The sequence below is a fragment of the Vicugna pacos genome, chromosome 27, assembly GCF_048564905.1.
Source record: "Vicugna pacos chromosome 27, VicPac4, whole genome shotgun sequence".
Classification (NCBI taxonomy): domain Eukaryota; kingdom Metazoa; phylum Chordata; class Mammalia; order Artiodactyla; family Camelidae; genus Vicugna; species Vicugna pacos.
Window position 1 is genome coordinate 19,418,530 of NC_133013.1, and position 25,263 is coordinate 19,443,792.

Consider the following 25,263-nt stretch of genomic DNA (forward strand, 5'->3'; position numbering starts at 1 on the left):
TGTGCTCAAGCCTGATACATGGATAGTCACTTAAACAAATGAACCAAAGCTTCAAGCAGGCTTTCAAATATGTGAAGGTCTGTCCTGTAGACAACTGAAGAGATTTTAATAAGCACACCTCCAGAGAGCCAAGAACAAGAATGATGGGGGCGTGTGGTCAGGAGACAAATCTGGGCTCATTAGGAGAAAATGCTTCAGGATTGGTCAAGGCTCTTATTAGATTCTACTAGTTTGAAGCAGTTTGAGCAAAGGAAGGACTTTCTGGGTACAGATTCCAAGAAATGGTTGAACTGCCAATCTGCAGGCAGGCCATGGACAAAGCTGAATATCAGGAACACTTACAACAAGGCACCTGAAGCCATCAGGACTCTCTGCCCCTTGCCTTCACTTCTCTGTTGGCTTCCTTCTTCCTCACTGCATATTGGCCTCCTCCACACAGCAGAAAACAAGGCTGCTGAAAGCTTAGACCTCACAGCTCAGTTTTCCACCACAGAAGGACTGATTTTCTTCCCTGATTCCAGTTAAAAACATTTCGGTGAAGAACTTTGGCACACCTTGGGTCTGATGTGGTCAGGGAGATGGGTACCATGAATAGCCTGGCTTGAGTCAGATGAGAGAGTGGAGGGAGTGGGGGCGCGGGCACATGTGGGAACAAGGCAGTTGCCATTGGAACCACACTGAGAGTAGGGGAAGAGCTGTTTGCAAAAGGAGTGGGGATCTGAGTGTAGCTTCTAGAAAGAGGGGTTGCACTCTTTTGCTCCAACTTTCTAATGATTATAACCACCCAGCTCCAGGGACTTTCTGGATACTCTCGAGGATACAAGAGATAAAAAGATGGATAAACAGACTGGTCACTCCCAATGTTTAGAACCAGGCCTAGACAGTGCTTAGAATTTTACTGTCAGAAATTGTTGAATGATTATATTGTTTTTCTGGGCATTAGAACTCAGTCCATTTCCCCCTCGGGTGCTAGGAAATAGAGGCTGAACAGGGAGGAGAAGGAAGGTTCTAGAAGTGTTTACTGAACCCCTAATGTGTGCTAGGTAATGCAGGGAAACACAAGACATTTTCAGAGGAGTTCTGGCCTCCTAGGGACTGAGGTCACTTACGGAAGTATGTGGGTTTGGGTTTGTCTAAGTGCTGGACTAGCCGCCACTGGCAAGGCCAGGGTCAGTCAGGGCTGCTGCCAGAAAGACTGGCGGGTCTTTGGCTCCTAGTGGATAGAGCCCAAGCTCCAAGCAGCTTCTCGCCCCTCGGCGCCTTCCCCTGGCCTCGCCGGTCTCGGGGCTTCCCTCGCAACCCCCGCGCAGCATCTTGGGTACTTCTGCACCTTCCGCTTGGCAAAGGCCGCAGAACCCGAGCTTCCACGCCTGCAATATGGGACGCGAGTGGGGAAGGCAGGCTGGCAGGACGCCGGGGTCCTCGGTGAGGGGGCTCCGCCTTCACCCCCTCGCTCCGAGAGGCCTCCCCGGGCCCCGGGCCCCGACGCGGGGCAGCTGCGGGCGCGGAGGGGGCGCTCCACACACGTCGGGCCGTCGACTGAGGGAAGGAACCCATGGACCGGAGTCGTCCCCTCAGGCGGGGCCTGGCGGGGGCCCCCTAGGCCCGGCGCCCCCCGGCGCCTCGGAGGCCGCGCTGGCCCGGCCGGACCGGGGGAGGGACAGCAGCAGGTGACGACGACGGCTGGGCCCGGGGCTATAAATAGGGGCGCGCGTCAGCGGCGGGCGGGAGCGGCGGCCAGCGGCGCGGGGGCCTGGCGGGCAGGGGCCTGGAGAGCGGGCAGGGGCCGGCGGCGGGCGCGAGCCGGCAGCAGCATGGGGTCGCGGAGGGCCCCCAGCCGCGGCTGGGGCTCGGGCGGACGGTCTGGGGCGGGGGACGACGGCGAGGACGACGGGCCAGTGTGGATTCCCAGCCCCGCCAGCCGCAGCTACCTGCTCAGCGTGCGGCCCGAGACCAGGTGAGTCGCGCCCTGGGGGCCGGGGTGGCGCGTTGGGCGGGCGGAGGCCAAGTGCGAGGCCCTCGGATGGGCCCCCGGCGCGCCGCCCGAGGCCTGGGACACGGCCAGGCCGGCCCGGCCCTCACGGCCCGTCACGGCTCCTCTTGACCTCTCATGGCCCGTGGGCCTCAGGTCTCTGGCAATATGAGGCTCAGGGGAAGAGAAAGGACCTACTTTGGGGTGATTTCACAGGGGCCTGAAGGCTCTCCTTATCTGCGTACCTCAGTCCCGCCCCTCCGCACCCTCACCCCAGGCGCAGCTACTCCCTGGCCTTGGATTCCACAGTTCGAGATAAGGAGAGCTGGAGAGGCTGAAATTCCTCCCGACTGGAAAGGAGGGGGAAAGCGGTCATGGGGGGGTGGGCTGATAGCGGGAGGAGCGGAGCGCGGACTGCCCTGAGTGGGGCTGCTTAGCTCACGATTTACCAGGAAGAAATAAACCCATGCAAAGAGGGTTCTTTCTCTGGGCCGAGGACTTTGGTTTTCCCCGGGATCTTTATGGGGGCTAATGAGGTGAAGGGGTGGCAGGAGGTGCTGGTTGGCCCTGCCTGAAGATTCAGAGCTTGTGGCTCTGAGGAGGCCAATTGCCCTGCCCAGTTTGAGGAAATGGGATGCCAAGGGAGGGGACCGAACTGATGAGCCCTTTGCTCCTCTTCCAAGAGTTAAAGAGGTGTGGATGCTTTGTTTTAGGAGCTAGGCTATCCACAGGTATAAAGACATGTAGACAATAGAGAAGCATCTGCACTCAGAGGCACACAGACACACAGGAACGGTGTATTACCGTGGAGACGGACACTTCCTGTCCCCTATGGCAGCTCAGTTTCCCTCCAACTCTGGAGCCTATTCCAAAGGGAATTGTGATGGTTGGCTATTGGGACAGTGGTTGTGTCACAGCCCCAGAACTTGGTTTGCTGCAGGTTATGCAGAAAACAGCCACTCCTCTGAGAAGCTGTCTGGAGACCTCTTGTCCTCCGTTCTTAAAACAGCACAAAAACAGGCATCAAGGACATTCAGGAAAAGTTCCAAGCACTTCCTCGTGGATTGGCTGAGTTCTGTTGACCTTGGAGTTGGAAAAGTTCAAATGTAACCGGAACCGGTTTCTGCATAAAACTCGTCAAATGGTGTCATGTGTCTGGGGCAGGGCTGAGGGCTGGTGTTGGTGACTGAGTCAAACTCAACAAGGCCCGCGGCTGCCAGGAAAGAATGCCCCTTCCTCCCAACCACTGGCTCTATGGAAAAACTGGAAAGAAATTTGTATGTTTATTCCAGTCCGTGGTGAAGCTTACTGCCTTGTAGGAGCCTCACACTTGTCTCACAATTGTCACAGTGATTTGTCTGGGCTTTGCCTCCCATGTCTGGCCTTTGGCAATACCAGCAGAACAAGTAGAAGAGGGAAGCAGGGCCCTTCTTGGAGACAGCAGCAGGATGGCTTGAAAACCAGGCAGAATTGGGAGGGCAGGGGATCTGGGCTGTTAGGAAAAAGGAAAAGAGTGCACACTCTTCCTTAAGCTGCCTACCTGACAGTTGTATGTTAGATAAATTTTAACTGCACATCGAATGAGAACAAAGCACTGTGTCAGCCTGAGAACTACGGGTAGATTAGTGTCTGGCTTAAATCTCTTTGGATCTAAGTGAGTATGTTCTTAAAAGGAGACTCTTTACGAGTGTTTGGAGGGGCAGAGTTGGGGCAGTGGGAGAGGGGGTTTTATGACCCAAGACTGTGGGCTGTATTTTGCCTCAGGCAGCTGGCCACTGACCCCCACAAGTCCTGAGGGACAAGGAGGGCCAGATTTCTCTCACCTATGGAAAAGCCTCTCGCCAAAGAGACAAGAAGAAAGAGGGTCCCTTGAGAACTTTGCCAGCTGTCCCTGACTCCAGTCCAGATGAGCCCTGACTATCCCAGCGTCCTCAGAGACAAGTTCTGTCCCACTCAGTACTGACTTCAACATTTTCTGGGACCACCTCTATGCAGATCTTTCATAGAGCTTGTGAGTCATCATTTTCGGGGGCCCTTGGGAGGGTGGGCTGCTCCTGGGAGCTGATGGACAGTTAGGCTGGAGGCCAGGCTGCCAGAAGCTTTGGCCCAGGTCTAGAACCTATCTTCCTGCGTGTACCTTCCCTTCCCCACAAGCCTGGAGAGGTTTCGAGTCTATAGTCAGCTCAAGGATATTTCTAATACCTACTGGGGTCAGAGGTCCAACATGCATATAGTCCCACCAAACTTTAGGCCCTACCTCCTGGGGTATCCAGTGTCTACAGGAAGGTGGGGCATGGATAGACTAGAGTTGGTTAAGGAACCACAGCTGGGTGGATACAATTATAACTAAGTAGCTTCTGAGGGAGTTAGAAATTCCAGAAATCCCTGCCCCATCATGTCTTGGAGGCCCTGGTCCATGTGGGCTCAGAGGAGCAGGAGAACTCATGATATTTGGTACAGCTTTGTAACACCTCTTCCATTTTGCTTGAGTCAGGCAGGTTATCTAGAACTTTCAGGGAAACTGGGGCATCAGGCCAGGACTTTCTGAGGGCCTTTTATGTCCCAGAATATATGAAAACCAGGAAAAAATGGGTGGCTGCAGCTTCCATGGCCAGTCCTCGTCCCTCCTGCCCCACTTTTCTCCTTTATGAAGAGACCTTTCCTTCCTAGACCCTGAATTCCCATTCTATAGAATGAATAGGTCTTTTAGGCCTTTCTGCTCCAACATTTGATGTCTCTGATTCTGACCCCCTCATAATCAGTAAATGGGGAGTTCCCTTCTCACCTCAGGGTGAGAGCCCTGAGCCTACCTTTGGCCCAGTCAGCAGGGTACACAAAGATCTCCCACCTTCTGAAGACAAGTTTCCTCCATCACTCAGGACTCCTTCTGACATGGCTAACTACTTAAGGGTGAAGCCTAGAGAAAGCAGGACCCTGGAGCCAGAGGGCAGAGCATCACAGCCAGTCCTAGAGAGAGCCAGGGAGGGGTCACCATCACCACCTGCAGGCAGAACCTGCGGATCCTGTCACTTTCTGTCTGAATTAGAGAGCTGATGCTCTCCTTCTCCCAGGGAAGAGATCCAGACTCAGCAAAGGAGAAATCTCTCCATTATGAGAAAAAAGGCAAAGAAAGTTCGTGGTCAGGAAAGGATGGAGTTGGCCAGTGCCTTGAAACCATGGGAAGTTCTACCCTCACAGCTTCTGAGGGATTTTTAAAGCTCTGAGCAAAGGCAGCTTCATTCTGGAGCAGGAGCTCCCTCTGGGGAGTGGGACCCTTTGGGTTTGAAAGATGCACTTCCCTTCCCTCCTCCCTCCTGTCCCTCTTTCTCTCTCTTCCTTCCATAAAACAGCTATTGAAGACCCACTGTATGCCTAGCACTGTGCTAGGAACTATAGAAGCTACAAAAAGATCTAGGTTTGAAGCCTGGGTGGGCAGGATTTAGATGAGCAGAAGGAAAGTGGGAGGGCTTTCCAAGCAGGGAGGACAAAAGTGAAGTCTCAGAGGCCAGGAGTGGCCGTGTCCATGCTAGTGAAGGGCAGGTCTGGTTACAGTGGAACCTGAGTGTTGGAAAGTAGAGAACTATGATTGTAGTAGGAGTGTGAGTAGGTGATAGAGGGGTTTAAGTGCCCAGTCAAGGAGTGTAGACAATGTAATATACAGTGGGGGGTTGTAGCTTTTTTTTTTTTTCAGAGAGATGGTGTGATATGAGGGGTAAAGGAACAGGGGCTGAGGTGGTCATTAAATATGGAACTATAAGGGTCTAGATCAGAACGCAGCAGAAGGAGTAGAGAGAAGAGGTTATTGACTGACTGGGCTTGGGAGGACAAAGAGTAGACCAAAATGGCAGATTTACAGCTTTGGAGTTTGGGAGAGTACTGGCGGTATCCACAAACACAGGAGCACTATAGTGGAAGCCATGTTTTTGGGTAGAGGATGAGTTTGGATATTTTGGTTATAATGATACAGGCTGTCAGTAGTTAGATATGTAGACTGAAATTTCCATGGAGCAGGCTGGGTTGCTGATAACAAAGGAAAAGCTATTCTCATGGTGGGGACAGCTGAAGGAATGTGTGTGGATAGAGTGGCCCTGGGATCTCCCAGAGAGCTGTGGGAGATAGCAGCCCCAGACTCCACTGGAGATATCTGTGTTAGGAAAAGTGGAGGCAGAGGTAAAAGTTGGCTCATATCAAGTGGGCTGGATATCCATTAAGGGGAGGCCCTGTGTAGGTCCTCAACGCCTCCACTCTCGTGGCTTACACAGCCCCTAGCTGGTGTCTGCTTTCAGCTGCCCCAGGGCAGAAGGGATCAATGATCAGGGCCTCTAAGCATAACGGACCTTGTGCTAGTCTGACCAAATTGGGTGCCTCCTGGCTCCTGCTGAATTAACCGCTTTGTTTTTCTCCTCTTTTTTACTCTCCCAGCTGGTTTGCCTTGCGTGGCCTCTTTAACTGTACTTAAACGTATTAATGGGTGTTCTCCAAGCCACCTATCTCCTTTCCAGCCTGTGAGGGGATTTCCAGGAATGGGAGCTTTTCTCCCCCAAAAGATCAAGGGTTGAAGCAGGAGCTGGTGTGCTGCGGGCTGGGGAAACATGTCAGGCACCTATAAGTGACTCAAGTACCCAGGACACACCTTTCTCAAAGTGCAGCCCCGAGGGGCTTCCTTCCTGCCTAACCACGTCCCTGGACTCTGCTGCGTTTAACGAGCTCTTGGTTTCAGATACGTTGGTGTCCGGTGGTGAGGCCGCTTGCTAGCTGGAGCAGGCCAACTGAGACAGCTGGTCCCTTTTAATAGAAAGGCCCTTAGGCCCCAGATGGTGGCCGATTAATACTTTGCCGACTGTTGTTGATTTCACCTCCTCCTCTCCTTGCTTTTTTGGCCTAATGATTCCATTTGCTGTTTTTGCTTAGCTTATCAAGCAACCGGTTGTCTCACCCCAGCTCTGGAAGGTAAACGCACCATTGCATTACTTTTCTCTGACTGCTTTTTTTCTTGGGTCTGGGCATTGAGGGGCCTCTGGGTGATTGCTTGTGCACTAACCAGGCTGCATGGGGTGAAGGGAGGGCTGGAGGGTGGTTGGGGAGGGTGTGAAAGGGCACTCACGTGAGCATGGGTCTCACAGGGGCCAGAGTTAATGCTTGCATGGACCATTTGAAAGGGGTGCAGTGACCCAGAAATAGGCAAAGGTTCCCAAGACGCCTGCAACTATATCTCTGTGCCCCTGGGAGAAGCACTATGGGACCAGAACAGAGAGCCACCAGTCATGTGACCCATTTCTCCCCCATCCTAGGTTTTCATGGTTTTTGTAACCACATATCTAGGTTTGATACCTTATTGTCTATCTTCTAACCCTGGCTACTACCTTAAAAAAATTTTTTTTTCTGTTCTTGAAGTTCTCCTTCTATCATCTCTTTCTCTGAATTTCCCTTTCCTTTGGCTCCTCTCCACCCCTGCAGACTGCGAACTCTGTAAGGTCAGGGAATAACCACGTTAGCATATTTCTGCATTAGCTTGTTCTCTGAATCTGCTTCAGAGCCAGGGCAGGGCCTGAGTAGGGCCCGTGGTCGAGGCTTGCCTGTTGAATGACTGTCCTCGTGCCTCCTGAGCTGGGGACAGCTCTCTGCCCCTGGCTGAACTGACAGTTATGATCAAAGTGGGAAGGTTTCCCACCACTTGGGCCTCATCCCAGACTCTGGTCGATTTGGGAAAAGATGGCTACAGTTTCTTTACACAAAGAAAGATTTCTGAGTAGCTAACTGGTTTCTGAACAGCTGATAATGTCTACAGACATATTAGTATCTACCATGTACAATTCCTTTGATAGGGGAGAATACTGAGGGACATTTGTTCCGAGTGGCTCATGGTCTGAAAGGGTGGAAGAGAGGGTATCACAACTAATTCAAAGCGGAGTGTGGTAAGTGCTGAAAGAGAGGATCTTGGAAGTTTATTTAAAGCAAGGTGAATAACCAAACCTAAGGGTAGGGTTAGGTTCCTTTGAACATGTTGAAAACCAGTGATTCTGGCATTCTGTAGAGGCACATGATTAGGCTCTGATATCCTTATGAAGTCACAGAATTGGAAGGACTTGGAGGTGTCAGGGTGGGACCAGACCATTTCCAGATGTGAAGATTTCTTGGCTTTCCAAGGGACTGGAATCAGCACACTCAGAGTCCATCCCACGTCTACGTGGTTTGGAAAGTGGGGTCAGAAAGCGGTGATATGCAATAGAATATGATGGTGTATGTAGTGACTCTCCCTGTCCCCCTCAAATGCACCCCAGATCCGCTCCCCTAGAAGGCCTTCTTCTAGTTATCCTTTTCAGCAGTTACTTATGATTTCCCAATGTAAACATTTTTTATAATATAGCTTAGGACCTAGTGTGGGAAGTTTGGGAAGATAAGCATTCTTTCTCACTCAAAAAAAGATAATGAAATAACATAAATACCTGTTGTTGAATATCTAGCATGAGCACTTGTCTCTGCAAATTTTCTTTTCTTTTTTTTAATTTGGTGGGGAGGTAATTAAGTGTACTAATTTTTTTTTAATGGAAGTACTGGGGATTGAACCCAGGACCTCATACATGCTAAGCATCTGCTCTACCGCTGAGCTACACCCTACCCCCTTCTGCAAATTTTCCTGAAGCATAATTTTCCTGTTTTTCTCTTACCCAGTAGCTTATTTTCTTAGACTTCATGTCCAAGTTGGCTTCATCCCTAAGAGCCTAAGCTAAATACTAGATCCAGGGTCATGTTCAAGAGTAGGGTAGGATTCAAATTATGTAGGGAGGACATAATTATGGATGTTTTGAATTAGCTGCAAAATTGTAGAACTCTGATTACTTTTGGCATGGCAGTTTTCTCCAGAAACTGTTGGTTGGGATTTGATATTCCCCAAAGTCAGAAATTACTGTTAGTATGAGAGCAGCAAGAAATGTTTTCAGATGTTATAATTCCTGAGTTCCAGAGAGTTGATAGTTTAGATCCTAAAGAATCCACTACTTCTGAGTGGATTAAAAGGGAAAGGAAAAGACAGTTCCTAGTTCTAATAAGTTACTTATTAGACAGTAAGTTCTAGGCAAGAGTGTTGTAGAGTGTTATGGAAGTCTTAAATGCAGTCCCAACTCAAGTGTTCAGGCACGTGAGAAGTTGGGATCCCCTTTCTAGGTAGTCTTTGTGGGGGAGGACTCCTGTCAACTTTCTGAAGGCCCAGGCATCTGCATTCCTGTCCAGGAAGCACAGCTGAACCCCAGTCAGTGCAGAAGTCTTCCTTGATTCTAGACACTGTTCCTGGAATGCAGCCTTTCTCCTCAAACTCAAGTCCAGAATGACACCCACAGAAATGATAAATTGAATGTGGATGCCCTCCCCACAAAGTAGGGTGGCAGCTCCTGTTTGCTTGTGTTCCCAGACTCTCACCTGCCCTGATGGACAGGTCGTGGGTGACACACACTGCCCGCGGGCGACCACCCCTCCTCTGAGGCACAGAGAAGGGCAGCTTTGAATGATTTGTCTTTACCACGACAGTTCCTCCTGCTCCTCTTCACATTACCCTCACAGTCCTCCCTGCTGCTCACAATAGGGTGTGTGAGTTGGGAGGGGGAGGAGGGCTGGGCACGACTTGTGCACCATACAATCTGGCTATGTGGTTACACTTCACGCCTAGGGATGTACTGTCTCTGCTGGCCCATGAAAGGGCTTGGCATGGTGGTTTGCTTCGTGTGCATAGGCAGGAGAGGGCTGTCAATGCTGAGCAGTGCTGGTGAGTCTGTGCTGGACTCAGTGAGCCCACAAATGCCCCTGAATCCTGCGAGATGGACTATCACAAGGGACCTAAAAGCCCTGGCTTTTGCAGGAGCAGATCTGTTTGGATGTGGCAGTCCTGCTGGTTGGTCCTGGAGCTGCCAGCCATGTATTTACTTGAGCATGTGGTATCCAAGGGTGGAACAAGGGAGCCATGGCTGGCTTTCCATTGTAGGTCTGTAGCCCTGTTTAGGGTCAGAATTCATTTAAATCTTTCTTTTCTGATACTCCTAGGAGCTACAGTCCACCATTGCGTCTAGACCCCTGGCATCGGCCAGCTTATTCTTTTCTACTATGGGCCTATGCTTACAAATGCAGGGGCTTTTCTTCTGAGCTGAAGCTTTAGGAGAGGCCCCTGAGCTCCTAGGACCTATGGATCCTTGGGATTAGCCATCTTTTCCCTCTTTGGCATGAATGGAGGCTCTGCTGTGCTGGGGTCTCCATCTCTGAGGCTGGGCCTATCCATGTGTGTGTCTCCTCTGTGCACGAGCTTCCCTGGAGATGAAAGATGGAGTGTGAAGCCAGCCCCCCCCCCCAGTAAGGATGGGATGGGGATGCCAGGACTGGTGGTCTGGCATGCTCAGGAGCCTGGTCCATGGTCAGAAGCCTGCCTATTGTAATGAGTCTGAGTCAGGATTCCATTCAGCCCCTTGATAACATCCCTACTCCCGACCTGGCCAAGAGGCCTAGTCTCTTTTGAAGAAAGACTTGCCCAGGTGCTGGAGCCATGGCCACGAGATGACGGACGGACATGGTAAGATTTAAGCTGCCTTGGACAACACCAGGCTGTGGTATACCGTGGTGGAAATGGGGGAAGACTGCTCTGAATAGTTTTTTGCCTTTCCTAGGAGCACCTTCTGCTCCATCATTGCTCAGCTAACAGAGGAGACCCAGCCACTATTTGAGACCACGCTCAAATCCCGGGCTGTGTCTGAGGACAGCGACGTCAGATTCACCTGCATCGTCACAGGTAACGAGGCCATCTGTATGATCCATGCCAGGGCTGCTGCACAGATCAGGGCCCAAGGGGGCTGTGGGGACAGGCATGGAATGGGGTTGGCTATGTGCACAAAAATGTGCAAGCTGACAGTTGTCTTCTTAGCTTTCTCTCCAGTTTGATCTCCCTGTGTGGGTTGGGGTCCCTTTCTCCTCCCATTCTGGAGCCACACATACACCCTGCCCTTCTTCAAACCTGTCTTCCCTAAAAGTTCCTCACCCTCAGGCATATATATATATGCATGACTGGTGAATCTTATTCCAAGGAAAGAAGTTCTCCAATTGAAAAAAGTTTTTGAGGCCTTTCCCTCAAATATCCCCATTTTATAGTTGAGCAGTTTGAGTCTTGGGAGTTTCAAGCCTGAGAGACAGTGATGTATAGTGTTTCTGACTGCAGACCCTGGAGACAGACTGCCTGGCTTGGAATGCTGGCTCGTCCCCTTTCCAATTATGTGATACTGAGTAGGTTATATGGCCTCTCAGCACCTCATCTGCAAAGTGGGGATGAGAATAGTAGGAACTTCATTGTGAGACTGAGTGCATTAATTCATGCAAAGCATTTGGAACAGTACCTGGCACACAGTAAGTATCATATAAGTGTTAGAAATTAAGACTGTCATTATGTGCATGTCACTGAATTCCATGGTGGAATTTGAAGCAATAAGTTGGTAGAATGGGAAACAGAGTGACACTCCTTGGAGGGTGGGGGAAAAGAGCTGAGAGTACTGAGAAGCTGGCCCTGGGCATTGCCCCTCCCCCAGACCTCCCAGCAGCTTCTCCCACTGTGTTAACTCCACCTGCTTCACAGCCTGCAGGACTCCCCAGCAGGTGCTTTACCTCTCCCAGCTCTGCAGCCACCAGGTCCGGGTTCTCTCCGAGAGCCCATTGTTTTAGTAAATTACGGCATTGGTGGTTTCCAGCTGTGATATGCTCTGATTCTAGGGACCTCATCTGCCCCAGGCAGCTGAACAGCTTCCCTGGGATTGGGCTCCCCTAGGCAGTTTTCTGCCTTGACCGGAACCCTCCAAGCTCGAAGCCGAGAACACTTCCGTGGGACAGAGATGTGCCTGCCTTCCTTACCTTTGTATAGCATAACACGCTTTGCAAAAATTCATCTGTTTCCATCTGCCATTGAATTCTTTCAAAACTCTATTAAAGGCAGTGCTGTTATTAGTCAAATCTTACAGAGAAAAGAAGCTAGAACAGTTTAGGTGACCACAAGGCCCACAAAGCTGGTGAAGAGGAGATACTGCTTTTGCTCTGCAGCATCTGAAGCTGCTTGCTTATGTCTGCACCTGTTACATTTCTGGGCACTAACAGTTTTCTAGAAAAACTCGGCTTGTTCACAACTCCGTGCTTTTTCATATGCTATCTTCCCTATATAGAATGTCTTTAATCCTTCTTTTTAAAGACAATTAATTTTTATTTTATCAAATTAATACATGCAAAAGCTTAAGGCTTCAGATTGTGCTAAAATGCATATATCAAAAAATATCTAAGTTCACTCCTCCTATTCACCCAACGTTTCCCAGAAGCAACTGTTTTCAGCCTTTGACTCTTTCTTCTGGTGTATATCCATTTCTATAATGCTGAGTAATATGTGAATACTGCTAACTTCCGAGTCTTCAGGTTTAGATGCTGTCTAGTCTTCCTGTTACGGTAGAGAGGGAATTCGCTCTCTTCACCATTATTTTCTCAGCTTCCCCTCACTTATCTTCTCAATAGAGCTATATCATAATTTTTGCTTTAATCGGTATTTCTGTTTACCTTATTACACCTGTGCAGTATTATTCATAACCAAACATTGTAGTATACTATGATTGTATTTCTTTCTTCTGTTTTTCCTAAAGTTAGTACTTTCTTTAATTTTTCAGTTAGTTAGCTTTTTGGTGTCTATGACTAGTTTTTCTTATACCTTCTAATAGCCTTTAAAGCAATTTTTCACAAGGTCAATGCCATCAGTACTGTCGGTTACTTCCCTTGGAGACGTCCCTATTTTTCCATCTGAACTGGTAGCCTTTTAGGCCTAATACACAGCTGTTATCCTAGGCCTCCCCTTTGCCTTTCTCCTGGGTTTTATTCAGTCTCCTCGACCTCATGTCTTCCCTTTCTTTGGTTTACTCTCTGGCTTTATTGAGTTACATCCTCCAGTGGTTTCATCGGGTCCCAAAGATGGTACAACAGCAGGAGGCACTGTGATGACAACTCTCGACCTCTGTACTCTTTGAGTCATTTTGCTCCAGTGAGATTTAATTGCTCTCTGTATCTGGGGCACAGTTGTCATCCTAGGCTCTCCCTTCATTTCTCTTGTGGTAGATTTCCTGTTTTGTTTTGTTTTTTGTATTCCACATCTGTCTCTTTCTCCTTTATTAGACAATTCGTGTCTGAAAATGTCTTTTTTTCCCCTACTTTATTCTCCATGGAGAGTTTGGCTAGGTATAGAATTCTAAGTTGAAAAGAATTCTTCAGAATTCAGAAGACATTACTGCATTGCCTTCCAGCGTCCAATGTTACTGTTTAGAACAGGAAGACGGTTTGATTCCTGATTCTTTGCATGAGACTGGTTTTTCTCTCTGGGAGTTTTTAAGAGTGCTCTGATATTTCATAATGATGTATCTTGATATGGGTGTCTTTTCATCCTGGAGCGTGCTTGGACACTTTCTGTCTGGAAACTGATGGCCTTTAGTTCTGGGAAATTTGAGATTGTTTTGCTGTTGATTTCTTCCTCTTGTTTTCTCTGTTCTGTCTTTCTGGAACTCCTATTACATGCATGTCTGCTGCCCTGGACTCATTCTCTTACTTTCTTATCTTTTCTTCCCTTTCATCTATTTGTCTCTTTGTTCTTTCTGAGAGATTCCCTTAGTGTTATCTTTCAACTCTTCTATTCAACTCTTCTGAATACCCACAGTGTCATCATGGGAATTTAATTTCTGAGAGTTCTTTTTAAATCCTTTTTCATAGCATCTGTTCTTTTTATAAATATAATATCTTCTTTTAGCTCTGTGGGACGAGTAGTGATAATTTTCTAAAAGTTTCCTTCTCCCTGCATAGTTTGTGTTTCTTCCAATTTGCGTTTTTCTATTTAATTGTTTTGGTCCTTAATCTTCTATTTGTAGGCTTTCCTCAGATATCTAGGAATCTTTGGCTGTTAAATAATGATTAATAGATGGGGACTAAAAAGCTGATTGGAAGTTCTGAGCAAGTAGAAGAGGCTTGAAAACAGGTTTTCTCTGTAGGGTGATCTGGCGGCCACTGTTGGGAACTGACAAAGTAAGTTTCTTTAGTGTTTTGCCCTAGTTTTCTGGGAGCTATGCTGATTAGAGGGTTGGGTGGGTCTCAGCTTAAAGCATTTATTTTATATATATGGCTATCAAGTTTTTCAGTTTTCAAGCCCTTAATTGTGCTGGCTTACCCTTTCCAGATAATAAACCTCATCTTTGGCCAAGGTGGGGAAGGAGCAGTTACAGTGGTATGGAGTGGGTAAGGGGATCCAGAGATCTGATTGTTTTTTCACGCATCCTTTAACCTCTCTTTCCCCTTGACCCTCAGTTCCAGAAGTATCTGGTTGCCAGTTTCTATGCCCTTTGGGACTTTTCCAGTATTCAAAGGATAGTTCTCAGTTTTCCCCATTGCTAGCTTAGGATTAAGCTGTCTTGGGTCGGCTAAGTCAGTTTCTACTTGTCTATCTGCTTTCCAACTTCCAAAATGTTGTTCCTGTTGCTCTCCTTGCTTGTCCTCACCTTCTTTGTGGCTTTATTTATTTGTTTTTAATGAAAAAACCTCACTAGTGTAGCTTAGTGGGTTTAGGGGGAGAGTGGAAACAGAAGGTGTGCTTATGCTACCTTTTTACCTCGAAGCCCACTTGTTCTTTGCCTCCTCTTCTCATCTTTTAAGGCCAGCTCAAACAGCTCATCCTCCAGGAGGCCACCTCCAGCATTTGCACAGAGAGCTCTTGCTCTGTCTTTATAGTACAGTTTCTTTGTTCGTAAATCTCTCTCCGGAACAAGATAGTGAGGTCTGCAGGGATAGAGCACCCAGCGGACACATTGTGCCTCTGCAGCAGCACGAAGGTGCTCAGCACACACTTGCCAACATGACCACTGTGAACCTGGCTGTGCTGATGACAAAATCAATGTCTTTGCCACTGTCCACGTTGCCTGTTCGTTCAGCTGCACCTTCAGTGATTTGACAACAGCAGCTGCTGCGGGGGCCTCCCATCTCTCCTTCTTCCATTCTGTCCTTTGTACCCATGGACTCTGAGAGCATCGTGAAGCTGACATGAGTCTGACTTACAGAATCTTGGGGTGTTTTATTGAATACCCACAGTCTCATCATGGGAGTAAGCTTTTCCCCGTCTCAAGCCCAACTCAAATTAACAAAATGTATCCTCTCAATTGCCGTAATGCCCATGTCTCATGATGGCCAGTCAGGGCCGTGGTCTTCTGCTCAGAAGCACCTGCCTGCTGAGATCTACAGCACTACCAGTTGAGCCTATCAGAGTTCCAGGGCTCTAGCTATCTCGAGCATCCATACCTTGGTCAGTGGTTGTGCCTAGTTCCCTCCTTCTGCCTGCCCCCCACCCCACGTCTATCAAAAGTCTCCAGTTACCTGAGTTTTATGTGGCAGATTAGGAAAGAAGACTCTACGATCACCACAGTACACACACGGTAAACAAGCCTTTTTCAATTAGCAAGGAGAACATGTAGATTGTAGGTGAGAGGTGGTGCAGAAAGACCAGAGAACAAAGGAAAGAGTGTTAGAAATTGGATCTCTCCCATCTAGAATAGAGGATGGTGAATGGATGTATGGCTGAGACTGGCCTCCGTGTGAGACTGGTATGGTGATCCTGGCTTGTCCCATGGAAACTGAGTGACCACACCTGCTGCCCTTCCTCCCTCCTTGCTGGTAGCATTCCCTAAATGAGGTTGGGGTGAATCAGCCTAACCAAGGCCCTGCCAGGAGTAGGTGATTCTTTTTCAGTGGGTCATAACCTATTCCAGGTGAGGAAGAAGAGTCTGTGCCAGTGCCCTGGCTGGCTGAGCTCTGGGGGAAGCCCCTGGGGACCTGGAGAAGTGGCCTTGAGTGAGGTTCTTCCCTCTCACAGTATCCTTGACTGGGCCTTCTGGCTCCTGTCTCCCCCAGGGAGCCCTCTGGCCAGAATGCCACTGTCCTCCTTGAGGCTGCCCATCTCTATCCAGCATGGTGGCCCCCTTCCCCTACTTTCCTCAACTCTGTTGTAGATTCTGAGTTAGAAAGTGTGTGTGTGTGTGTGTGTGTGTGTGTTGGGGCAGGAGAAGGAAGCATCAGTAGCAGGCCGGCTGGACAGAGGGACTCAGCCTTCAGACAGAACTAAGTTCCTGAAAATACTCTTTTTAGAGAAATAAGTCTAAGATAATGACTGCTGGGGGCAGAAACTTACATACTGGTCCCAGAATCACCAGTGGAAAGAGCAGTGAAATAAGGAAAAGGAAACCAAGGGCTTTGTCATGTGCCAGCTGTGTGCCCTTGAGTAAGTTACTTGGTTTCTCTGAGTCTCATCTTCCTTTTGTGTAAAATAGGGATTCAAACACCCTGCCTGTTTTGTAGAAGAGAGAGATTTGAATTCTGCCTCTTCTGCGTACCAGTTGGATGACTGGGCAGAAGCCTTAATTTCCTCTTGGGGAAATTGGGGATTAGTAAAAGTACATTCTTCATAGGACTTTTGTGAGGATTAAATGAGGATTACATGAAAAATATTCACATCAGTATCTGGCACATAGTAAGTCTTCAATAAATAAATGTTCACAATTCTTTTCATAGGATTGTTATGAGGGCCAAATGAACTTTTATATTTGAAACTTTTTGAAAATTCTAAATTTACAATCATCATTATTCTTCTCCTGAATCTGAGCTTCTCCAAACTAGGAATAGTTGGGATGAGGCTGATAGTCTTGGAGCTGAGTTCCGGACTCAGGCATGCTGGCCATGAAGCGGAGGTGTCAGGGTGTGAATGGGAGGAGAGAAGGCCACTGCTGTGGGCTCTCCTGGCCAGGGCTGAGTGTGTGTGTGCACGCCTACCTCTGGGCACAAACATGGGCTTACATGTGTGTGCAGCTGGGAGTGATGGACCTCCCTTGCTTTTGTGTGTTTTAGAGTACAGTTCACATTATCCAGGGGACAAGGAAATGTTTCCTCCCTAAATAAAGTTGTTTCCAGAACCCACTGTTGTCATCAAACCCTAAGCTAACAGGTTGGCCTCCACTTTGTGAAAAGGCACCAAAGGTGACATGGGGGTTGAGGCCGCAGGCTTATGGCTGTGGGGTCCATTCAGCGTCTCCTTCCTTGCCCCGTCCCTGCCCCCTTGCTCCAGCCTGACTGGACTCAGATGCCCTGGAGGCTGAGGCCCAACTGGGCAGATCATGGGTCAAGGAAGCTCTGAGCCGGGCCCTTGTAGGGATGAGATCATCCCACAGGATGGTGAGGACACACACAGTGATGTAACCAGGGGCTTTAGCTCACAGTGGAAACATGGGGCTCGCTTTACAGTCAGGGCTGCCCAGAGTTTGTTCCTGGCCGACCCAGCTGCAGCCTCGCCTCCCTTGCTCCCTGCTCCTGTATGCAGTTCCCCAACATGCCCTCTGCTTTCCACCCTACACTCTACTGTTGTGGTTCATTTGTCAGGCATGCCCTTCCCACTCACCTCTTGTCTGTTTGCTCACTCATGCCCTTCCTTATTTACTCACTCATCCAACAGATTTTTATTAATTAACTGCTATGTTCCATGCAATGTCTGAGATGGTGGTGTTATAGAAGTGAAGAAGAGATGATTCTGAGTCACACAGGACTTAAGTCTAAGAGGGGAGACAGACAAGGAAATAGTCAGTTACAATATCGTGATTGATGCTATGAAAGGGAAGCAGAGGCACTGAACCCACATTTTCTGAAATTCTACCCACCCTTCACAGCCATTTCAAATGCCACTCATGCCATAAAGCCTTCCCTGATTCCCCAGCCAGAGGTGCTTGTTCCCTTCTCTGTACCCTGAGCCCTTAGTGCGTTGCTTCATTCATTCATCTATAAATATTTAATGAGTGTTGATTCCATACCAGGCACTATTCTAGGAACTGGGGACATAGCAGCGAATAACACGGACAAGTCACGGAGCTGTTCTTTGCCCCGGGGGTTGGAGAAGAGGCATGTAAACTAACAAATTCGTAAGGGTATAATCTGTCAGGTAGCAATGCATTCTGTGGAGAAAAAGAAACGTAAGAGCAATAAGAAGGCCAGGGAGAGAGAGTCGCTGTTTCACACAGGGTGGTAGGGAAGACCTCCCTGAGGAGGTCACATGCGAACAGGGGCAGGAGGAATCAGCTGTGATGCTCACATGGTGTTCGAGGCCTTGGGCCGTGTGGCTGGCGTGTGGCAGCAAGGCAGTGAGTGAGAGGAGGTGAGGCCAGTGTTGTAGGGGCCAACATCATGAGGGCCTTAATCAGATGGGGGCTGTCAGGGTATTTTGAGCAGAGGAGTGCTAGGACCTGATTTTATTTTAAAAGGCTCTGGATGCTGTGCTGAGAATGGGCTGAAGAGAGGCCAGGATGGAAATAGTGAGATCAGCAAGGAGGTTGTTGCAGAAATTGAGGTGTGAGATGGACCAGGTTGATGGTGGGGAGTGGCAAGAAGTGACCAGATTCTGGATATATTCTTAAGGGAGGGCCATTAGGATGGTCTGATGGAGTGGGTGTGAGAAAAAGGAAAGAATAAAGGATTTCCTCCAGGGTTTTGGTCTGAGCCGAATCAGAACAATGAAGTTGCCATTTACCAAGATATGTGGGACCTGGCTTGGAAAGAGGAATGAGGATCTTGTCTTGGAACTTACTAAGTCTGATACTGATTAGATTTCCAAGTGGGGATAGGTACACAGTCAGAAGTAAGAACTGAGAGTTCAAGGAAGAGATCTGAGCTAGAGATACAAATTTGGGAGTCTTGAGGATATAGATATTTAAAGGCCACAGGGCAGGATTAGATCCCCTAGGTTATATGGATAGAGAATGGAAAATGGTTCTGAGGCTTGAGCTCTGGCTCATCTAACATTTATAGGCCTAGGTGGTGAAGAGGGGCAGGTGAAAGAGATTAGGAAAAGTGGCCAGTGAAGTAGGGAGAGTACTCAGAAGGAGTGGCTTCCAGAAGCAAGTGAGGAAAGGTTTCAGGAAGGGAGGGTCACTGCTGATAGATGAGGTAGACGAGGCTTCAGAACTGCCAAGGGATTTGGCAATGTGCAAGTCATGGGTGACCTTGACAGGAGCGTTCTGGTGCAGTGGTGTGTACAACAGCCTGACTGGAGGAGAGGGAGTGAGGACAGTGAGTACAGAAAACTCTTTCAAAGAATTTCTCTGTAAAGGAGGGAACAGAGAAATGGGGGCAGGGGCTGGAGGAGGGTGTGGGCTCAAATGAAGTTATTCTAAAAGGAGGGAGACAGTACAGCAGCTTCTATGCTGGTAAGAATGACATAAGAGAGGAAAAGTTTGATGATACAGTAGAGAGGAGGAATAATTGTTAAGGAGACGTCCTTGATGAGACATCTCATCAAGAGGAGATGGGATCCAGTGAGGGTGGCTTTAGACAGGCATGTGGGCAGTGTGTCTATAGACAGCAGGGATGGCAGAGCCTGCATGCACAGATGCACGTGCACCCCTGCCTTTTGTGGAGGCCGGTCCTATCTTCTCTGTTGTATAATAGGTTCCCTGAGAGCACAGAGCTGTCTGTCAAGCTTCTATAGCTTCATAACCTTGCTTGGCAGTCAGCACACACCTAATATATATATTTGAGGGAATATGTTTTAGGAGTCTTTGATTTCTAATAATCATTGCAAACTACTTGGAGTCAGTTTAAGAAATGAAGCAGATGTCATTCCACTGGGTTCTGATACTGGCTTAGTAGCCAGAAGTCTCCCATTTATGACCTATGCCATCCATGTGTGGTGAAGCAGGATACCAACTTTTCTTCCTAATACTCTAGAACCCCCAGCTCCCGGAAACCTCTCTAAACCAGTACTTTGTTGTTGAAATGTTGTGAACTGTTAGTGTCTGGAATTTTTTTTTCTAAGAAAAAAGATTAAAGTATTTCCTAGTAGGGAAAAAAAAAAAAGAAAGAAAGAAATGAAGCAGAATTCACTGATAAGGCTTAGATGGGTTTGTTGTGGAATTGACAAGTAGGAGTGTAGCTGTGCTCAGACAGGGAATGGAGCTAGTATTTGGAAGGATGTTGGGACTCTTGTCTCATTTTTCTTATTGTATCCTGAACATCAGCTTCACTTTCCATCTTGCTGTAGACCAACTTTGTCTGCTTCTCAATCCGTGTGGCAGAACACAGCTGTACCCTTTCAAAGGTATTTCTAGACACTAGGGTAGACTGTCTCTAGGTTCTTATTCCCAAATACTAGGTCAAAGAATTGGATTAGACAATCTGATACACATTACTGGACCAGTCAGTTATGTGGCTGTGGAGGCAGGGACAAGTGATTCTCACAGGTGGAAGCTCTCTTTGTGTATAGGGCTGGAAGTCCAGAGAGGAGAGGCTGGGAAAACACCTCAGTCAGTTTCACAACAGTGAAAGGGTGGGAAGGTAGGTGTGGATGGGTGGATAGATGGATGATGACTGGTTGGATGGCTGGATGTTTTAGCTGTGTCATCAAGGAATACTAACATTTCAGGAACCTGGAATGGGAGACAGAGGGCTCTTGGCAGTGGTGTTGATGTTGGGTGTTGGGGAAAGACCTCTGAGGGTAGAGCTGTTATTACAGTTAAGGATGTGAAACAGGCCACTGAGGAAAGAGAGCTTATTACTACCAGCCAAAGCTTTATGGAAATGCCCTGCTTCCCTTCTTACCAGAAGTTAGGAAGTTTGTCCTCTATACTTGCTTTCCAGCTGCTGAAGGGGAACAGTTTTCATGTTTGACAGGGCCTAGCTTCTAAAAATAAGCTGAGCCATATGATAGACCTCCTCTTCCTGCAAGCCTGGGGCAGGTGGTCTGGGGAAACCAGTCCTTCAGGTGGTCTGGGGAAGCCATGGCCTTCTGTTCTCTCCTCCCACTATTTTGGAACTGGTTTTCCTGCAACTAAATCTCCCGCTTTCTTCTTAGGATACCCAGAGCCAGAGGTGACCTGGTACAAGGATGATACAGAGCTGGACCGCTACTGTGGCTTGCCAAAATACGAGATCACTCATCAGGGCAACCGCCACACACTGCAGCTCTACAGGTGAGGGAGAGGGGCCTGTTCTGCTCTCTCTGCCCTCCCTAGGGTCCTATGGTCCAAGCCTGCCTTCATAAATGGAGTCAGCTAGATGAAGATGTCCAGGCAGGATCAAGGGTTCTGCAGCTAAGTTGAACCACCTGGTGAATTGTGTCTGCCTGCCAGTGTCTGGGATCTCCTAAGGCCAGGGTGGGAGTATTTCTGACAGCCAGAGAGCTGAGCGCAACCAGTGGAGGTCCTGACCCACAGAAACATTTTCCATGAGATCAGCTGCCAAAAAAAGCTCCTGTGTCATCCTTACTTCACGAGGGGCTGTGTGGGTCACCTGCTTTTGATGGGAGCTCTCCTGGGCCCCAAGTCTAATCCCTCCTGGAACAGCATGACCTTGGTCAGCTCCCACCCTCTTGCCAGCCTCAGTTTCCTCAGCTGTAATGGAGAGTGTTGGATGTGGTGACATCTGAGGCAGGGCGTGGCACTCAGGGCAGGATGGGCAGTGGGTGGGGCAGCACACCCAACTCAGGGAGGCCCTGGCTGTGGGGCGTGGGGGCTCTCACCTCCCTCTCATGCTCCTCCCTCTAGGTGTCAAGAAGAAGATGCTGCCATCTACCAGGCCTCTGCCCGGAATGCCAAAGGCATTGTGTCCTGCTCAGGGGTCTTGGAGGTGGGCACCATGACTGAGTACAAGATCCACCAGCGCTGGTTCGCCAAGCTGAAGCGCAAGGCTGCAGCAAAGCTGCGGGAGATTGAGCAGAGCTGGAAGCACGGGAAGGAGGTGGTGGGAGAGGCCGACACCCTGCGCAAGCTCAGCCCTGACCGCTTCCAGCGAAAGCGGAGGTTGAGTGGGGCCAAGGTGCCAGCCCCCTCAGCCCCAACCCGGGAGGCCGAGGATGGGACTCGGGTGGTTTGGCAGGAAGGAGAGACTGAGCCTGATCGACACGCAGGTTTGGGCCTGATCAACAGTTTTGCTTCAGGAGAGGTGACCACCAACGGGGAGGCTGCCCCTGAGAACGGGGAGGATGGGGAGCATGGCCTGTTAACATACATCTGTGAGGCCATGGAGCTGGGGCCTCAGAGAGTCCCCAGAAAGGAGTCTGGGGCCAAGAAGAAAAAGAAAGATGAAGAACCTAAGCAAGGTCTACAGAACCCAGAGTTAGAGAAGGCAGCTCGAAGCCACCGTTTCTCTGAAAATTATGTCCCCAGTTCAGACAAGCCTGACTCCTGTGGGACACAGGGGCCCATGGGTACAGAGAAGGTTCAGACCCGGCCCAGAGGCAGGGTTGCACGAGGGCCTGGGTCCTCTGAAGTGGATGGCACCAGGAACCCTGCTTCTGCTGCAGGCACTCAAGACCAGGCCCAGAATGCCCCTGCCGCAGCCCCTGTCCCAGGCCCAGACCAGGAAGTGTATTTCTCCCTGAAGGACATGTATCTAGAGAGCACCCGGGCAGTCAGGCCTCAGGGGAGGGAGGAGTCCCAGACCCCCAGCGGCAGGGCCCCAGGAGAGATGCCCTCAGGGAAGGCACCCAGCAAGGCTGGAGCTGAGAGGGGGCCTGCAGCCCCTGGCCAGCCCATGTCCTCAGGCCCACAGCAGACTAAGCTGTTCAACAGGAAGAGATTTGCCCCTCCGAAGCCCAAAGGGGAGCCCACCACCAGCAGCAAGCCAGATTCTTCCCTGAGTCAAGATCCAGAACCTGGGGCCCAGAACCAAGGGAAGGCCACGCCTCAGGCCTCTGCCCAAGTGCCCACACCCCCCGCCCGGCGGAGACACAGCACCCGGGATAGCCCACTGCAGGGGCGAGCAGCCCACAGGACTCCAGGAAAGGTAAGCATGGGTGTTGGGTGCCTGGAGGCCACTCAGGGAAGCTGACCTCATGGAAACTCTTGCTACAACAGCTCGGCAGCCAGTGAGCAGTGGGATATTTATAGAAGCGGGTGAGGTGGGGATGGAGTGCCAGCCAGGAGCAGGGGACCACAGGTTTGGCCCTCTCTCCAGGCAGTCCCCAGATGCCAGGCATGTGGGCAGCACAGCCTGACGGTGACCCTTTTCTCTGACAGCATGGGAGTTCACTGCCAGGGGATTGTACCCCAGAGGGAAGTGGAGGAAGACGGTGTTCTTTGGGGAGGAAAAGGGAGGGAGAGAGTGATGAGTGTCTGTAGTGTGCAGTGGATCTTGACCTGGATGCTTATTAGAATATTTAAAAAATATCCAATATCCAGAAAATTCTGGCTTAACCCAGGTTTTTATCTAAGATTTTGGATCCGGTAACCTATATGCAAATCTGACTACCCTTAAAATTGTGTGATCTTGGGCAAGCCATAAAACCATAATAGTAATAATGCCTACTTCATAGGGCTGTTGTGAGAACCAGACTGCTTGGCACAAGGCCTGGTGCATGTTTAGAATGAAATAAATGGTGGTAAGTTTAAGGTATTAGCTGGGAACAGAAGTGCTGTCATTTTCTGGCTATCAGGTAGTGAACAGAGGAAAGAAGTTTTGTATGGAGATGGGTGTATCTACTCTTCAAAGAAAGAGGCAGATGGGTGACATTAAATATTAAGGAGTTTGATGGGGGGAAAGAGGGAAGGGAGGAACGGGATTGAGAGGATTGACTGAAGAGAAACAGTTTGTCCCATTTGGTCAGTGTTTCATGTTTCAGGGGACAAACGGCAGGTAGTTATTTCACAGGAGTTTAGGGAGACAGAGTGACTTATAGTGGGGCAGAAAGAAGACAGTATTTCTTATGAGTGGCAGAAAGAAAAAGCATTTCAGGAGTGGGAGTGGGGTGGATAAAGTAGATAGGATATAGTTATACTGAGAAATTAGTGGTGGTTTGTCTGAAATTCAAATTTAAGTGGGTGTCCTGTGTTTCTCTTTGCTAAATCTGGCAACCCTAAGTGGAGACAGCATTTTGGCGGGAACTAAGATGACATTGTTTCTTGGGATGGAGGAAACAGGAGTGTGGGTCCCAGGCAACAGAAGGAGCAGCTGCAAGCAGTGTGTCATAGGAGTCAGGGAGACAGAGGACAGATGGCTTCTTAGAACAGTGAAGGGAAACACATGAGGGACAAGCCCCGCAGTACCTCCTGGAGGGCAATGGGAAAGGGATGCTTGGTGGGGAACGGGGCGGGGGGCTGCCTTTCCCGTGGAGAGAACTCTCACAGGGCAGGAGGGAGAGACCAGTTTTAAGGGTGGTCAGGGGAAATGGTTTTATTTCAGTGGGTGCTGAGGTTAGTCTGTGGGGACAGTAGTTCAGAGGTCTTTGGAGTGGGGTGAGCCTCAAACCAAACTCTCTGGACTCTGTTCATGACTCTCACCCCTGCGTGCGTGGTCTCAGGAGATTTCAGGAGCTGGAGAGGTGAGTTCCTAGTGGCCCAGGTGGGGCCCCTCCATGTGCCTGACAGCCCACAGGCTGGACAGCAGGGCCTACTGTAGGGATGGCCCTCATGGACCCCTCCTGGGGAGCACATTTGGGAAGAGACCAGGCTGGTGGCCAAGGCTGTGAGTAACTCTGGCTTTTCCACCCACAGCAGTGGCAAATATCACAGCCAGGATGGCAAGACCCTCTTTGCTCCCAAATGTGGGAAGAATGGGCTGGGGCAGTGCAGGTACAGGAGAAGCTGTCTGCAGAGGTTCTGCTGTTCCTGCAAAGAGCTTTTGTGACTTTTATTTTACTTTTTTATGCTTAAAAAATGTAAATATATCATACATGTGAAAAATGCATTTAACATTTATGTAAATGTTGAAGCTGTTGCTTTTTAGTGGCTGGATTTGACTGGTTTTTAATGTTCTCATTCTACTAAATATATATCTATATATATATTTTTAATCTATTTTTCTGGTTGTGAAAGAAACACATGGCCATAGTAAAAAATATGGGGGGAAATTCTAAAAATTCAAAAGAAAAAATAAAAATCCACTATAATTCTACCACCTAGAAACATCTTGGTATATCTACCAATCTTTTTATAATGCATTTTATTTTTTTTAAATTTAATTTACATTGTTATTCTTATTCAGTTTTACATCTTGCTTTCTTTATTCCTGATTATTTCATAAACATTTTCTCATGGTTCCTAAAATTATCTGAAAAACATCATTTTTAGTGGTTATGTAAGATGCCACAATATGCCTATTTTTATCATTTCTTCCAAAGTGTTTATGTTTTCCTTCCTTATTCCAAGGTTAGTTAAATATAAATCTATATTTTTATGATTTTTGTTGTTTGAATTCCTTCATTTGACATTTAAATTAACCTGGAATTTATTGGG

At 48.8% G+C, this 25,263-nt stretch overlaps 1 protein-coding gene across 3 annotated transcripts in view; it reads left to right on the top strand.

Annotated features, from left to right (window-relative positions):
* Window positions 1-1,780: 1,780 nt before the first annotated feature.
* The window catches only part of ALPK3 (alpha kinase 3), a 47,545-nt gene continuing 24,062 nt past the window's right edge, over window positions 1,781-25,263 (top strand). Inside the window, exons 1-5 of one of the 3 annotated variants that reach the window (XM_072950826.1) lie at window positions 1,781-1,957; window positions 6,884-6,922; window positions 10,621-10,742; window positions 20,886-21,003; window positions 21,577-22,816. In XM_072950826.1, the coding sequence (XP_072806927.1) occupies window positions 1,815-1,957; window positions 6,884-6,922; window positions 10,621-10,742; window positions 20,886-21,003; window positions 21,577-22,816 (1,662 nt within the window). In that variant the 5' untranslated portion in view covers window positions 1,781-1,814. Of the gene's footprint in view, window positions 1,958-6,883; window positions 6,923-10,620; window positions 10,743-15,419; window positions 15,436-20,885; window positions 21,004-21,576; window positions 22,817-25,263 lie in introns of those variants that run through there. The other 2 variants (XM_072950827.1, XM_072950828.1) reach the window with 2 other exon arrangements.